Here is an 18,183-nt window from a genome sequence, read left to right as displayed (position 1 = left end):
TCCATTCATTTTCGCACTAAATCGCACAACATTCAAGCTGACATTTGCAAACAAAGTTTTGCTAGACAAAATGGATCGCGCCATCTACCAACAAATGATCAATATTGCACAAGTTGTAAAAGTGCTTATGTGCCAGCTGATAGCAACATATCAAGCTATAATAAGAAAACAACGATGCTATCAACACATTGCTATGATGATGCAGATGCAGATGCACGTAAATGCCCGACGACAACGGAGGCGGCCTGTGATGTGGGAACGACAGCATTATATTTTGCTCGTAAATTAAATTCAAAAAGTCTCTCGTCTCCTCGTTTGTCCACTTACATCTGTCTTTGTTGACACCTGCCATGTGTGCAAACAGAGCGGAAATACTGGGCGGAAATGAACTAAAACAAAAGTTTTGTGGCGGGTTGCAACCATAAAATGACAAGGATAAAAACGTGTGGATGGAAACATAGCTTCTATCTGCTGAGGAGACTCCGGTCTTTTGGAGTTCAGGGGGCACTCCTGAGGATGTTTTTTTTACTCTGTGGTGGCATCAGCCATCTTGTGGTCTGCTGAGGCAGCAGCACCGCAACTGCTGACAGGAAGGGACCGAACAAACTGGTTAGAAAGGCCAGATATGTCCTGGGATGCCCACTAGAACAAGTGGATTTGGGAAGAGAAAGGTGAAGGATAGCCAAGCTATCATCCCTGATAGACAACATGTCCCTGCCTCCTGCAGTACACTCTGACAGCACTGAGCAGTTCCTTCAGCAGGCAGACAGGCCGCACTGTGTGAAGGAGCGATAGCGCAGGTCCTTCCTTCCTGCTGCTGTCACACTTTATAATCAGTACTGCTCCAAGTACACTACTTACCAAAACTGACAACTCGCTCATGTGCAATATTATTTTCAATATTCTATATATATTATATATTTAAATTATTCAACCTTTAAGTCTGTTAACTTTCTATATTTCCCCCTCACTGTTAACTGCTTTTTTACTGTTTGCACTATCCCCTTTGCTGCTGTAACACTGCAAATGTCCCTGTTGTGGGGCTAGTAAAGAATTAGCCTATCTCTTACTTTTTAAATATGTTGCGATGAATACTTCTGTGTTTTAAATAAAGTGAAGTAAGTACAAATTTGAATGCAGGATGTTTACTTACTTACTTACTAAAATGGTACTTCTACACTGTATTGCTACTTTTACTTAAGTAAATGATCTGAATACTTTTTGGCTATATACAGTACATTATTGCTTCCTGTTGACAGTTGCATCCTTCTAAGTTGTAATTTTTGAATACCTAAATGATTTTTATCCACTGCAGTAATGTTGTAATTTTAAAGGCTGTTTTAATGGAGAAATAATTAAGAATGTTTCCTGAAATTAAATTAGATATGTGTTTATACTGGTTGTTGTTGTGATGATGTTGTTGTTGTTGTTGTTGTGGTTATTATTTTTTCAATTCATCCCTGATATAGCAGTAAAGTACTTACGATGATATTTACAAATAGATATTTTAACTGACAGTAGAGCTGTTTGTCATTTCAGCACACGCTTGACAGTGTTTTAAGCCCTCACCGTCGACTTCAAGGCAACACTGCGACCGTCGACTTCAAGGCACCTAACCCTAACCTTAACCGTAACCCTTGCCTTGTGCCTTCCATGCAGCGCTGCCTGGAAGACGACGTTGCATGGGGCTTAGGCCTGCAGTCTAGTCGGGTCTTAGACACATTCACAGACACAAACACATTTTTGTTTCTTGATCAGAAATGTAACTTGCTTGACATTTATCTGGCAGGAATATGGCCAGGAATATTTATCATATCAGGCAATATGTGCGTTTGAACTCAAAAGGACCAAGAGCGAGCTGTCAACAAAAATGGGAAATGAGGTAAAAGATATGTGAAAAGAGCTAAAGTACAAGTGCTTAGGGTTTCAATAAACACATTTACTTAGTGTAATTTAAATACCTAGGGACTGTTCGTTACTTATTTCAGGGGCCACCGGAGGAGTTTTGGAATCTTTAACAAAATAGACCTGACCCTCTCTTCACCAGCAATACATTTTGGATGACCCTCCAAAATGATAAGTAAAAAAGGGATGACCCTCCCCAACAATTTATTGATGCATTCTGTACTGGTTTGTGCTTGGCAATTACATACTGATACCCACTGTTTTTTCACAGCCATGACTTATGTGACTAAACATCTGCATTCTCATCTTACACATCACACTCCTCTGTTATGGTGTGGTGGCCATTTCAGTAGATTTACTCACTAACATTGTTGTGGAAACACAATAAGCATGGAAACTAAATGCACACTTCCTGCATTACTGCATTACTTCAAATACTAAGTTACTCCTCTAGTAAACTAGTATTCACGTGAAATAAAACAATAAAACATTGAGACCATTCAGCAAAGCACACTGGGAAATAACAAAGTCAACACTAGTTGCTATGGACTCGTCACTAGGCTTCCTCAGTCATTGTATATTTTAGCATAGGTAAACTTGCCGAAGCTGAACATTATCCAAAACTCCATTTCTCAGACAAGGGTCAATTTGGGGACTTGCATGCTACCACTCCTTCCTTCTCAAATGCCTTGAAAAGGCTGTCGTTTGCACAATTTCACAAATAATCACGGGGACCGAAAGGATATTTGAGTCGGGTATGGCTGCAGCCTGGAGACCTCCCGTCTCATTTATGTCCTCCCGGCTGGTGCAGTCCGCGAGCTTCGACTTTTTAAAAGAAAAGCTTGCGTCTGGTATGTTTTCGTATGGTGTTTTGGATGTTTTTGAACTAAACAGTACGGCAATCATGCTAATGAATACAATTATTTTTTCAGCAGATGTCTTAGTTAAAACATGATGCAGGTAGCAAAGTAGTTTTGTGTTTATATGTGCGAGCGGGATTTATTCAGTTTGGGAAATCCCACGGTCTATAAAGCTACAGCTCAAATTGTCTGGCTGACTAAACAGGGAGGGACCCATCTGCTAGCAATAGGGGCCGAGACTGAGAGAGCTACATGGAGCTACATGGATAAATATGCACCAAACAAGCCACTTTGAAATGTTGCTGTTCTCATGAATACAAAAGTTGGGTGATCCTCCCCCTAGACTAAAAAAAATTGGATGACCCTCCCATCAACAAAGAATAAAAAGACATGACCCTCCCCTATTTTCCTCCGGTGGTCCATACCATGAATACCGAACGGTCCCCTAGTTATTCTCTGAATCATAGTGTGTTTTATTTTTATCTAAAAAAGTTAATACTACTGCTACTACTACTTCTACTGCTTTAGTTATATAGCACCCTTCAAAACCAAGTTACAAGGAGATTCAGAAAAGACCAAACCAACAGATGTACACTGTAATAAAATACAAACTATTAAGATTAAAATCTAAAGAAATTTCACAGTTGAAATGAAAAAGAACTAATTTGTAGTAATTTATTTTCTATTTTCTGGAATTAATGACATGTCACTGAAAGCAAGCTAAATGAACAGAGTAATAATAATAATATCTTTAAAAAATAAAATAAAAAAATCTATTGGAACATTAAGCTTCCTCATTCCAGTAAAGGCTCCGACCACGAGAGACAAAGTGTGAAACACTTAAGATGAGCAACAAAGCAAACGTGTGACATTTTGGTTCATGTGGTGTAGCAGGGTTGCTATGATCGAGAACTTAACATTCACACATGAAAAAGAGGAACTGTGTCTTTTAATTAATGCTACGTTGCTATGATTAATCCTACACAAAGCAGCTTTGACAAACTTCACAAAACAAGATTTTGTGATCATTTCACAAATCAGCCAATATATACTTTCATGTTTTGTTGTGTTTTAAGGTGGGATGCATCTGCAAACTTGCAGCACAGACAAAGACCACAGTTCAATCGTGTGACACAGGAAATGATGAATGCATATCTTGAGATGCCTATGTTTGTGTCATTTAAACAGATTTAAAGGATTTCAAAAAAGAGCAAACAACAAAACATGAAATCCAAGTGGGGTGAACCATCTAATTTTTATAGGCACTACTGTATAAATACCTGGAAGAAATATCATATTGGATGATAGCGCTTAAACATGCAGTAGAAATAGCAACTAAGAATAAAAAACAGTTACTGTCATCTCCAGAGATACATACAAACTTCCTGTGTCACACAGTGAAACTGTGCTATCTGTTAGCGCTGCACGTTTTCAGATGCATCCCACTTTGAAACACTGCGAAACAATCTTTAGATACTGTATATATATTGAATAATATGTGCAATAATAAACTATAAGCAGCATTTATTGTCTGTACACAATGCTTTTTTTTTACTGTTTGAACGGCCCTCCATCAAAGCAGCAATTTTTGCCCTGTTGCCACACTACAATTAACCAAAATGTCACACATTTGTTCTTGGTTCAGTTTTGTTCATCTGACGTATTTCTCACTGTGTCTCATGTGGTCGAGCTCATTTACTTGAATGAGGAAGCTTTCTTTTGCAGAAGCTTTACCATTTATGGAGCTTAAACTAAGAAGGAAGATGCACCATATTGAATAGGCCATATAGGCCTACTTAGTCAGTCATTAGGTTACTGTAAAGAACCATACTGTCTTTGAAGGTTTAACTCTTAACCCGCAAACTATGTATATTCATTTTGTCACATTAAATCATACGAAGTACAACTCCAGTAAAAATGTAAAACTATGTATGTAAAAATAAAAATCCCATCAGCTCCTTCAACTTGTGCATGATTTATCATAAAGGATTGTGTGACTGTCAGATCGGCACACAGAAAGAGTCACCCGGTTAAATGGCAATGGGACACCAGGATCCAGGTAAGTCTCAGTGAAAAGTTATTTCACGGATCCAGGATACAAGATACCTAGAGATTGACATGGGGTACTTTCCATAAAATCATCTCTGAATGCAAATCAAACCAGCTATTAGGCTAACTGAAATAAAACCATGCCAATCACTAGGTATGGTGAAGGGTATGTGATGATGTTTTAATTCCAAAGGCCAAGGGAACTTTATCAGGATGCATAGTATCCTGGATACATGAAACAACTGGCTTTTAAAAATAAAAATCTGCCTGCCTCTATGGGAATTTAACATAGGGGTGTACTTACTTATGCCCCCTGTATTTTAAGGAAGAACATTTATTCATTTGCAATACATTATTCATTCACAAAGAAAATTGGTGTCCTTAAAGGTTGGATTTTTCCTATTTTTTTAAATTAAGGCATTAAGATCAATTTCCAAAAGATGATTTTTTTATTCCTCTTTTTAGTCAAATTTAGCATGGGTGTATTCACTTATGTTGAGCACTGTATTCAGTGCTCAGCATAAGTGAATACACCGTGTATATGTATATTCACCACACAAAACCACACACTGGTGTAGGAAGTTTCTTAGAGGTCACATATTAACTGAAATGGAGAGTCCAACGTGGTTTCCTAAATATGTTTATGTGTACGTATAAATATACGTGTATATGTGTTCTATTAGGCGCATAAACTTTGTCAGCACTGCAAAATGTATGTTTAACTGTCTATTTTACAAATAGTAGTTGTGCTTTATGTTGTTGATGTTGAAAGGTTATGGCATGTAACTAGCGACCTATGGCTACGATCCACACTATACGGACAAGCAAAACCATCTCTAGGTCCATATTCATCTCTACATCAGAGGGGGCAGTGAGGCAAGCGTGGTGAAATTGAGCACCAACTGCCACCTTTCTGCTGGGCATCCTGCTGGCCAGTGCACAAGCGTCGGACGGTGAGCTGGGTGGCCTCTGTGCCTCCGTCGGTTTCCAGCGGGATGTCGGGAGCTGAGCTGCCTTTTCGCTGAGACTTGGCTGGATCCTGGTGTCCCCAAGGGGGTAAGCGAGCGTCTGGAAAGCGTTCCTCCTATGGGGAGTTTCTGAGGCTAACAAGCCATCACCTGCCACTAGAATTCCATTAACTGCCATTCATTTTGGCGTCACTTTGACAGCGAATAACTTTACATCTGAAGCGTTTAAAGACACTATTTGTCCATTGTTTATTTCTAAAGAAATATGACAATGTATAAAAGAGTCCATTACCTTGTATCTCACGTTATGGCTCCGTAGCAGGCGTTTTTGTAAAAATAGGCTAAAGATTGTGTCATAACCACGCGACTTTCTGTCGCATAGTAGACAAATTACCGTATAGTGAAGAGAAGCTCACAGGCAGTTTCGACTTATATTAGCTGTTTAAGTTTAATTACTAATGTTAACTAGCATTTTAGTTAGCAATAATTAGCCTGTGTCTATGTTATCTCCTTACATATACCTACGCTCTCCGTCTCTGCTAGATTGGGAATGATTGAGATTTCTCTTGGCACAGCTACCAGAAGACTTCCAACTTTCAGACAGGTTGCTCACGTCACATCTACGTCTTCAAGCTCAGTTTGAGGCTGCCCAGCAACGCTCAGCCATCACCGGAAAAGTGCTTCTAATTGACTTCACTGGTCTCCGTGGAAGTATATGGCGTCGCTTTGTCAATGTATTTAACTGTCTATGGTTGTCCCATTGCCATTTAACCGGGTGACTCTTTCTGTGTGCCGATCTGACAGCCACACAATCCTTTATGATAAATCATGCACAAGTTGAAGGAGCTGATGGGATTTTTATTTTTACATACATAGTTTTATATTTTTACTGGAGTTGTACTTCGTATGATTTAATATGACAAAATGAATATACATAGTTTGCAGTTTAAGAGTTAAACCTTCAAAGACGGTATGGTTCTTTACAGTAACCTAATGACTGACTAACTAGGCCTACATGGCCTATTCAATATGGTGCATCTTCCTTCTTAGTTTAAGCTCCATGAACAGTAAAGCTTCTGCAAAAGCAAGCTTTCTCATTCAAGTAAATGAGCTCGACCACATGAGACACAGTCAGAAATGTGTCAGATGAACAAAACTCAACCAAGAACAAATGTGTGACATTTTGGTTAATTGTAGTGTGGCAACAGGGCAAAAATTGCTGCTTTTGATGGAGGGCCGTTCAAACAGTAAAAAGAAAGAATTGTGTACAGACAATAAATGCTGCTTATAGTTTATTATTGCACAAATTATTCAATATATATACAGTATCTAGAGATTGTTTCGAAGTGTTTCAAAGTGGGATGCATCTGAAAACGTGCAGCGCTAACAGATAGCACAGTTTCACTGTGTGACACAGGAAGTTTGTATGTATCTCTGGAGATGACAGTAACTGTTTTTTATTCTTAACTGCTATTTCTACTGCATGTTTAAGCGCTATCATCCAATATGATATTTGTTCCAGGTATTTATACAGTAGTCCCTATAAGAATTAGACGGTTCACCCCACTTGGATTTCATGTTTTGTTGTTTGCTCTTTTTTGAAATAACAGCAAAAGTGAAAACAAAATCCCTTAAATCTGTTTAAATGACACATACATAGGCATGATGTCTTGTATCCAGTCACCAACTAATTTGAATGGAGATCGCCTGTGTGTAATTAAGATAAAAAAACAACAGCTGGTTACTTTACTGCCAAAATCCCATTACAGTGTATAAGGATTTAGAATAATTGGAGGGAGCATTAGTTGAAGGAGAGAAGAAGACCTTGGACTAGACTGGCCATATGGGTCAGCCATGTAGGAACCCATTAGAGGGTCAGTTAAGGATATGGACGAATGAGGAAGAGCCATTATTGTACATAATGAAAAGAGAAGGGAGAGTGAATTGAGAAAGGTGAGGTTAACCAGAGATAATGGACAACCAGGCATGACTAGGTCTGTCTGTCACACAACATTTACTGACAGTCATACACCAAATTAAGATCACCAAAGTTTTCATGACTCATCCATGGGGAACATGTACCACCTTTATGTTAAATCCACCTAACCCTAACACCCACTAAAAACAAAAACGTCGTAGTGGTGCTAGAGGAATAGTCAGAGAATCACCAAAGTCATCAGGATTTATCTTCTGCGGACCACAATTTCACGGCAGTCCTTTGAATATTTTTTGAGATACTTAACTGTTGACCAAAGTTGTGGACTAACCAAGTGAGGGAGGTGCAGTCTTGGTGGGAGATGACAAGCACTTGGATGAGTATTTGGGTTGACTCCCTAGTGAGGAAGGGGTTAATCCTCCTGATGTTGTCCAGGAGGAATCTTCAGGAGCATGCCACCGGTGTGATGTTGGCCTAGAGCAACAGTTCATGTCTACAGTCACATCCAGGTTCTTCACTATCTGAATAGGTATCACTTCAGTATTGTCACTGGTGATGGACAGGTCTCAGCACTCACATCAGTTCCTCTGAAGGAACAGAAGATCAGTCTTCTCTAGGTCGAGCTTAAGTAGGTATCTTAACACCCACTCCGAGATATCTGTCAGGCAAGCAGTGCAAAATGAGAGAAAGATCTGGGGTCTCATTTCTAAAACTGTGTGTAGGATCCTTACTAAAAGTTTACGTTCCCCTTATAAATCACAGATTACCCACAAGTGTGTGTACGTCAATCAGCCTCTTATCCCGCCCTGTACACGCCCATTTTTAACCATAAATAGTCAATGCAAAGCACCTCATGAATGCTAATCATGCTGAATGCTGATGCTGATCAACTGCCAGGTTAATGGCAGGTTTTTTTTACGCCGAATCATGACAACTGGTAGGGAAAAAGCAAAAAACTTCTCAGACAGAATTATAATTTTGGCCTGTTCTCGCATAGGGTAGGTAAACCTGATGTATAGACTACCTATATTAATAATACCGTCCAAAATGGCAGGCATTTCGGCACTCGGGGACAGCTTCGATATACCAGACCTATATGATAAGATTTAACACAACTATATATTATATCCAAACAAGCCTTAGCGATAAAGTTGAAGATTATATATAATAGTTATATAAAACACTTAGCTGTCTGCCATTTCCCTCTGGAAACAGCAGGTGGCCCCCAGAGTGGCGAGGACCTGTTCCGGCGCGTTGCCCGCTCTACTGGACCCAATTCAGTACATAGATCCAAGAGCGCAGCTTTGTGGTCCCTGAAGTCTATTTCTCTCCTGATTCTTCCATTGGCGTAGTCAGCAGTGCCATCATGCAGCATTACGCACAGGGATCACCGCAGTATTTACATGTTTACAATAATTTGTGATTGTAGACACCTTGCCAAAATCACAGCATCAACTAGTGGTATCCCCCACCCCGAGATACAATTATAGACGAAAGTATAATAGGCAAACACACTTTTCATCATGCAGGTTTTGTCACAAACAGTATTAAAGTTCAGACCGATAACGAGGACATTAACCCCCAATTTCCACCAACTGCGGATCGTCAGTTGGTGGAAATTGGGGGTTAATGTCCGCAGCCCTCCGGAGCAGATACGCAGAGCTTCTATTTTTGCCGGACGCCGGAGAGCTCCACAGCAATTCAGCCCACGGCAGATAGTGCAAGACAGGAAGTCGAACACAGAAACAAAATAAAACATCCAGTTAATTTTCAAAATAAAATACACTGTGCTCACTGCAGATCATATTTCCCTGCACTACACCTTGAAAACACAGCTCAGAGTAGTTTCCCCTCTACTCCAGTGGATGGAAACAAACTGTTGTCGGTTTTGTGGTTCAATTCTTCGTGAATTCACGAGATCTCGTGGGTCCTCGTGACTACAGCTGTCAGTCATGGCCGCAGCCGTTCTGCAACAAATCCGGACCTGGTGGGTATTGAAGGACGGCAGAGCACGGAGCCGACACGCAGCGGAGCCGATCCGCAGCCATACCGCAGTTGGTGGAAATGAGGGGTAAGTGTCACGATTTAAAGGTTTAAAGTATCCAGTATGATTCTGTCGAAACTCTTGTCAATGATTCTACATCATCTGTGTCCAATGATTGGAAAATTGGCCTTGAAATCCCTGTAGATCCGTCTGTCAAGCTTGGTGTTGGTTTTGGAGGTTCCCACTCCAAAGAATCTACCTTTGCAATGCAAAAGTCAAAACAAGACCACTACACCTTCTTTAGTCATTCTGTCTACTGTAGCTTCTATGGGAGTGAGTATGTTCACAGATATTTGTCATTTGCAATTCACTGCTTGGTTTTACAGTGTTCTGGATAGTTGGCAGTAATGAAAGCGATTTAGCTAAAACCAAAAAACAAACAGTGACATGTGATAGACTGCAACTAATTTATATAATTCATGTGTTTTACAGCTACAGAATGGCAATAAAACCTCCACTGAGGCATGACTTTGAATCAGCTGTGAACTCCCTTCCATCCTATTCACGTAAGACAGAGACATCATATCGCAGTCTGATCGACACATATGGTACACATTACATCACACAAGTGTCTCTGGGAGGGGAAATAAAAGCAAGCACTGCTGTCCGGACCTGCCAGACAACCATGAGTGGACTGTCTGCAACAGACGTCAAAGACTGTTTGTCAGTCGAGGCCTCTGCTAGCTTTGCAAATACTGCTAGCATTAAGGCCGAGTACAAACACTGTCAGGCAAAGAAGCAGAAGTTAGGCTCTGGTCAAAGTTTCAGCAGCACATTTAATGAACGTACCACAGAGGTCATTGGTGGAAACATCAACGAGGCTAATTTCCTCTTTGATGGCCAATCAAACCCCTCTGTCTATAACAACTGGCTTAGCTCACTGAAAACCACACCTGATGTGGTCCGATACAACATAAATCCCCTGCACACCATACTGCCAAGTGGTCATATTGCCAGAGCCGGACTGAAGCAAGAGGTGGAGAAGTACATCAAGAAAAATGCAGTGTTGAAAACATGCTCAGAAACCTGTAAGATTGGGCACAGATCCAGCAAAAGGGATCCTTGTGCTTGTGTTTGCAACAGTAATCAGAATATCAAGTCAAACTGCTGTCCTGCTGGAAAGGTCTTGCAACATTAAAGGTTTTCAGGCTCTACGCACAAGGTCTGTATGGTGATAAGTGGAGTCAGACAGATGGTTCAGTGGAGGTTAGTTACGGTGATATGAATAAGCGTACTGTCATCATAAGTAACAATGACAATCCTAAATGGCCAGAGACATTTGAGTTTGGACCCATCGTCATTAACATGAAAAACAGACTTAAGTTCAGTGTTTATGATGAGGATTCTTACTGGGACAGTGATCTGCTTGGTGGGTGTTCATTTGATCTGCGTAGAGGAAAAGTGAGCGACAGCTGCATGTTAGATCATGGTACCTTCTTCTTCTCCTACATAGTAGAGTGCGCACCAAGTCTTGGTGGTGACCAATGTCAAGAATACATACCCTCCCCGATGAGTCCCTCTTTGGCCAAGGACTTCCACACTAGAAACGGGGTCCTTCTTGGAGAGACAGGGAAGAGGAATGCTAAATCAGTCAGTCAGGTTAAGGTCAGCGGTCAACATGAGATGGGGTGATGAGAGAATAAGGATTTAAGTTTATGATTATCTTGCATGTAGTTAATCGCATATTTCACACTGTTACTATTTCTTTATTTGACTTTTGTTAACAAAATAATTACACATTCTCAATTTCTCAAATGTAATCCAAATACTGCATGTGTTTGTGAGGAATGTTCTTTTCTTCTGCTTCTTTCTGTTAGTTAAAAAACTCAGCCAATAAAGCATCAACAAAGACAACACAGGTGTCAGTGTGATTTATTGAATTAAAAATACTGTGTAGTTTTGTGGTTACATGTAAAATTGAAATGCATAATCATACAAATGCAAGCAAACGACTAAAGTCAAGACAGCACACAGAAGGCTCTTCTCATTTTTATCTTCATTTCATCCGATCATTCCTATACATGTCAGGGCTGACAAAACTGACCAACATTTCTTTTCTGGGCATTATGTCCATGAGAGGGCAAACGTAAGAGATACATAACTACTTTATAGGTATATTTATTTCAACAGAAACATATTTTAAAAGATCTATATATCTACACACTACAAAATAAACCATAACATGTCATATACTGTAAAACCTAATTTAAAGACTGGCTCTCAAACAGAGGCATTGACCTTATAAATTGTTCTTTATATTGCAATGCAGTAAGTTAACTTGAACCCAAGCTGCTTATTGATACAACTTAAGGACACATATTTCTCCTTTGAATTGCTTGATGAATATTTAGTACTATCAACAACAAAACATAGTCAATAGTATTTGGCCATAACTCTCTGTTACGACAACCAGGGGCGTAACACAAAATTCTGGGCCCTGTAGAAAGGCATTTTCTATGGGCCCCCACAGCTATTCATTCTATCATATTTTTGGGCCCTCCTCACACGAGGGCCCTGGGTACTCAGTCCCCTTTCCCCCCCCCCCAGTCCGATGCCCCTGACGACAACCACAACAACGCCTATTTAGGCTACAGATCTCATACCTGAGATAACTGGTCTTGTAAGTGCAATATCTTTTTATAAATTAGACGTAAGTTTTCACTGTGGTGGAAGTCTGCTGTTTAGACTTCAGTAAAGAAGTTATTGAACCACCACATAGTCCTAAGAGTTAGAGGGTAGGTACTTTCCCAGAGGCAAAGGGGAGCACAGGTTGCGCCAGAGAGTAGAATTTGACAATGGCTTAAATGTAAGAAGGAAGGAGTTGTTTCCTTCACTGCCCTGTAAGCTAGTTTTAAACTTGAGACAAGCTGCAACAGGGAGCCAGTGTGGTTGTGAATATCAGACTGGCAGCAGCATTTCAAACTAGTTGCAAATGTTTGGTGGCAGTCACAGGGGCTCAGGCGAGGAGGGAGGTGCAGTTTTGGTAGGAGATGACAAGCACTTGGATGACATACTGTTCTAGTTACCTGTCCTCTGCATATTCTATATATCCTAAACTTTTGTACATCCCTTACCATTTTTTGCACATCCATACAGCATCTTTTTTCTTAATGTTAATAGTTTTATAATAGTTATAATGTTTGTGTTACTTGTTTCTGTATTTATTGTTTGTTTATTTCATATTAATGTTTAATATGTTTATGTAAGCACCAACAACCAAGGCAAATTCCTCGTAAGTGCTACTTGCTTGGCAATACATCCTTTTCTGATTCTGATTATTGCTTTATTCAAGGACTGCACTCTGGACAATTAGGATCTTTTGATGTGGGGTTGTATGAGGTACAGTGGTGAAGGGGAAATGGCCCTTTCACTACTTCCTACCCTCCTACTTCCTTCTTCAAACTCAGCCTTAATATTGATCTCAACTGCTACCTTTCGGTGGTTTTGTGTCTGCATTTTGAATGGTTATGACGCTATCACGGTGACAAAATTTGGCCGCAGACAGACCACCTGGCAAAGTACTCAAAACTGCTTTTGTGACAGATCCAGATACAGCAAGTGTCTTCAGGGCTACAATTTACCATAATGACACACACAGACTCACAACGTAAAAAAACAACACCAGCGACCCACATGCTGTAGCAGATGGTAATTATAAATCGTTGTATTTGTGCATGTATTTGGCAAAATTACCAACTCTTTATTGTAGGGGTACCTGGGTAGCTCACCTGGTAGAGTGTGTGCCCCATGTGCCCCAGGTTCAGGCTTTGCTGCAGCGACCGTGGTTGATTCTGATTGCTGCATGTCATTCCACCTCTCTCCCCCCTTTCATGTCTAAGCTTTCCTATCAAATAAAGCCCTAAAATGCCAAAAAATAATCTTAAAAAAAACTCTTCATTGTATGTGTAGAGGGCGAAGGATTTTGAAATTCATTTTAAGTTAATGTCAGACTTAGTTCTCTCTAAACTGGGGATGATACTGGGCACCTACTCTTCAAAAGATTCACAATATATTAATTAATTTTATGCTACTTGAAATTTCCAGTTTTAAAATATATGGCAGCCTACAGTGTGCTTTATAGGTATCAGGAAAAAGTTGTTTAATTAAGTTATACCATTCCCCACATTCCATCAGTAAAACGCACCGTACTACCCTAACTTTAATGTTATTATAAGTATTTTACAGTTGTTCTCATAAGTTTATGAACCCATGCTAAAGTTGACTAAAAAGAGGAATAAAAAAATCATCTTTTGGAAAGTACCCCATGTCAATCTCTAGGTAAAATCTGCTTGACTCTATGGGAATTTAACATAGGGATGTGTATACTTATGCCCCCTGTATTTTAAGGAATTTATTTATAAAATATTTATTTACAATATACGTTATTCATTCACAAAGAAAATTGGTGTCTTAAACGTTGGACTTTTCCTCATTTTTTAATTAAGGCATTAAGATCAATTTCCAAAATCAGAATTTTTTATTCTTCTTTTTAGTCAACTTTAGCATGGGTTCATGGGTTGTGCTTATAAGCACAACTGTATATCAATGAGCAGTCTGTGGCTTGAACTTGAGATTTATGTGACTTTTTATATTGCATATTTCATTCCAAGTCAACTCAATGTGCCTTACATTAAAGTGCATACAACAACAAGTAACAGGAAAATATTGAATACAGAACAATCTAGAATTACCGCTTTGTGGTTGTATGCCTCTGCCAATCAGTCAAGTGATTGGCAGATGCACTAACCCCAACATACAGCATGCTTTTATTTCGTCTTGTTTGGATTACTTTAAGAGTCTTTTACTGGTTTGAACAAGAAAGAGCTTTACCGTCTCCAGGCTGTTCAGAACTCTGCTGCAAGGCTTTTAACTCAAACAAGCAAAAGAGCGCACATCACACCTGTTTTAGCATCAGTTCACTGGTTACTAGTTCATTTTTAAATTCATTTCAAAATTCTGGTCCTTCCTTTTAGAGCCTTGCACAGACAAGGTTTTTCTTATATATCTACCTTGATACAGCATCACACTCCTTCCCGGAGTCTGAGGTCATCAGGTCAGATGTTGTTAGTGGTTCCCCACACTCACTTTAAAACCAGAGGGGATCGGTCATTTCAGGCAGTGACACCCAGGCTGTGGAATGCACTGCCCCTCTCCTTACGTTGTACAAATTCTTTTCATTCTTATTTATCTTAGTTATCGTGTTCACAAGTATGGGGCGGACGTATATACAGACTCCAAGAAAAGATAATGCCTCAGGCCACACAGGCCGGAGAGAAGGCATAACACCTACCTTGCAGAGCAGCTGGTTTCTCGCGAGATCACGCGAGTATCGCAGGATCACACATCACAGGAAAATCCATCTTGCCAGGCTTTAAGTAATGCGTGTGTCCAAACAGCACTTGACCGAACCAATCAGCCTGCTGTCGGAGCTACTGGCAGCTACGGAAATGGGTTTGATGTGTGTGACGGCCGAAATTGTCAAAACAACAATGGTGGACGTGATACCTGCCCGCGTATTTTTTCCTTTTCCAAAAAAGTTCCAGATGGTTCTGTATAACAAACCATCCAAAAGACATGACAAACCATGCCACATGTCCCACAAACAAAAGACACACACACACACACACACACACACACACACACACACACACACACACAGACACACACACACACACACACACACACACACACACACACACACACACACACACACACACACACACACACACACACACATCTAAAATAAAATGTGTGAGAATCACAAAGGCAAGCAATCAAGACTCCACCTCCACATTACCACTATAAGATGGGTCAGATATTGTAAGTTACTGAACAGAACTTGCTGTCAACAGCCGAGGTAAGACCCTGAGTTCTCCCCTATCTAGTCTAGTAGACAGGGGAGTATAGCATAGTATATCCTATTCCTCAGTCATTAGTTTAGTGATATCCAATGTATATTGAAATATTACATGCATTGTTTAACTGATTCTGTGTCCATGCCTTTTACCTTCTGTCCCTATGTATTTCTTCCATACAGATGGCAAGGCTGTGGCATCTCATGCTCCTGTTCTGGGCATGGTGTCCTCTGTGTCTTCTATCCAGTGTAAGCTTCATTGGTACACCGCAGCAGTGTGAAAAGGCTCCCTTTGTCCCTGGTTACAATCTGGGTGGAGAAGGCTTTGACATCGTTACAATGGAGCGGAAAGGTGCCTATGTCATCGACACTGAAACATGGAAGCTTGGCAATGGCACTTGCAGGCTATACACAAACAGCTACATGAATAGAGAGAGCCAGAAGGTTCCAGCTGGCATGGTGGACTGGAGAACCCTCCCCAAGTGCAGTTTAAAGGTCTCCGGTATCCAGTATGATTCTGTCGAAACTCTTGTCAATGATTCTACATCATCCGTGTCCAATGATTGGAAAATTGGCCTTGAAATCCCTGTAGATCCGTCTGTCAAGCTTGGTGTTGGTTTTGGAGGTTCCCACTCCAAAGAATCTACCTTTGCCATGCAAAAGTCAAAACAAGACCACTACACCTTCTTTAGTCATTCTGTCTACTGTAGCTTCTACCGGTGAGTATATGCACAGATATTTGTCTTTTTGTCATTAACTTCATGCTTAAAGTGACAAATATGAACATTACTGTAATCTTAATACTGCAATCGACAGTAACTTATGTATATGATCCCTGTGTTTTACAGCTATAGAATGGCAACAAAACCTCCACTGAGTCATGACTTTGAATTAGCTGTGAACTCCCTTCCATCCTATTCACGTAAGACAGAACCATCATATCGCAGTCTGATCGACACATATGGTACACATTACATCACACAAGTGTCTCTAGGAGGGCAAATAAAAGCAAGCACTGCTGTCCGGACCTGCCAGACAACCATGAGTGGACTGTCTGCAACAGAAGTGAATGACTGTTTGTCAGTCGAGGCCTCTGCTAGCTTTGCAAGTACTGCTAGCATTAAAGCCGAGTACAAACACTGTCAGGCAAAGAAGAAGAAGTTAGGCTCTAGTCAAAGTTTCAGCAGCACATTTAATGAACGTACCACAGAGGTCATTGGTGGAAATATCAACGGGGCTGACATCCTCTTTGATGGCCAATCAAACCCCTCTGTCTATAACAACTGGCTTAGCTCACTGAAAACCATACCTGATGTGGTCCGATACAACATAAATCCCCTGCACACCATACTGCCAAGTGGTCATATTGCCAGAGCCGGACTGAAGCAAGAGGTGGAGAAGTACATCAAGAAAAATGCAGTGTTGAAAAAATGCTCAGAAACCTGTAAGATTGGGCACAGATCCAGCAAAAGAGATCCTTGTGCTTGTGTTTGCAACAGTAATCAGAATATCAAGTCAAACTGCTGTCCTGCTGGGAAAAGTCTTGCAACATTAAAGGTTTTCAGCCTCTATGCAACAGGTCTTTATGGTGATGTGTGGACTCAGACAGATGGTTCAGTGGTGGTTAGTTACGGTGATAAGAATAAGCGTACTGTCATCATAAATAACAATGACAATCCTAAATGGCCAGAGACATTTGAGTTTGGACCCATCGTCATTAACATGAAAAACAGACTGAAGTTCAGTGTTTATGATGCGGATTCTTACTGGAACAGTGATCTGCTTGGTTGGTGTTCATTTGATCTGCGTAGAGGAAAAGTGAGCGACAGCTGCATGTTAAATCACGGTACCTTCTTCTTCTCCTACATAGTAGAGTGCGCACCAAGTCTTGGTGGTGACCAATGTCAAGAATACATACCCTCCCCGATGAGTCCCTCTTTGGCCAAGGTCTTCCACACTAGAAACGGGGTCCTTCTTGGAGAGACAGGGAAGAGGAATGCTAAATCAGTCAGTCAGGTTGAGGTCAGCGGTCGACATGAGATGGGGTGATGAGAGAATAAGGATTTAAGTTTATGATTATCTTGCATCTAGTTAATTGCATATTTCACACTGTTACTATTTCTTTATTTGACTTTTGTTAACAAAATAATTACACATTCTCAATTTCTCAAATGTAATCCAAATACTGCATGTGTTTGTGAGAAATGTTCTTTTCTTCTGCTTCTTTATGTTAGTTAAAAAACTCAGCCAATAAAGCATCAACAAAGACAACACAGGTGTCAGTGTGATTTATTTAAATTAAAAATACTGTGTAGTTTTTTGGTTACATGTAAAATTGAAATGCATAATCATACAAACGCAAGCAAACGACTAAAGTCAAGACGGCACACATAGAAGGCTCTTCTCATTTTTCTCTTCATTTCATCTGATCATTCCTATACATGTCACGGCTGACAAAACTGACCAAAAATGCCGTTGTTTCTTGGCATTATGTCTATGAGAGGGCAAACGTAAGAGATACATGACAACTTTATAGGTATATTTATTTCAACAGAAACATATTTTAA

At 40.2% G+C, this 18,183-nt stretch overlaps 1 protein-coding gene and 1 pseudogene across 1 annotated transcript; both read left to right on the top strand.

The window, feature by feature from the left end:
- Nucleotides 1–708: 708 nt before the first annotated feature.
- On the top strand, nucleotides 709–11,616 carry LOC116039677 (annotated as a pseudogene).
- Nucleotides 11,617–15,545: 3,929 nt separating this feature from the next.
- Nucleotides 15,546–17,887, top strand: LOC116039676 (perforin-1-like). Its single transcript, XM_031284627.2, has 3 exons — nucleotides 15,546–15,619; nucleotides 15,800–16,335; nucleotides 16,465–17,887. The coding sequence occupies exons 2-3, from the start codon at nucleotides 15,800–15,802 to the stop codon at nucleotides 17,663–17,665; spliced, it is 1,737 nt and encodes a 578-aa protein (XP_031140487.1). The 5' UTR covers nucleotides 15,546–15,619; the 3' UTR covers nucleotides 17,666–17,887.
- The last annotated feature ends 296 nt before the right edge of the window (nucleotides 17,888–18,183 follow it).

The sequence above is a fragment of the Sander lucioperca genome, chromosome 4 (assembly GCF_008315115.2).
Source record: "Sander lucioperca isolate FBNREF2018 chromosome 4, SLUC_FBN_1.2, whole genome shotgun sequence".
In the NCBI taxonomy this organism is placed as follows: domain Eukaryota; kingdom Metazoa; phylum Chordata; class Actinopteri; order Perciformes; family Percidae; genus Sander; species Sander lucioperca.
The sequence above is the reverse complement of the archived record's forward strand: the minus strand, read 5'-3'. Positions and strand labels throughout refer to the sequence as shown.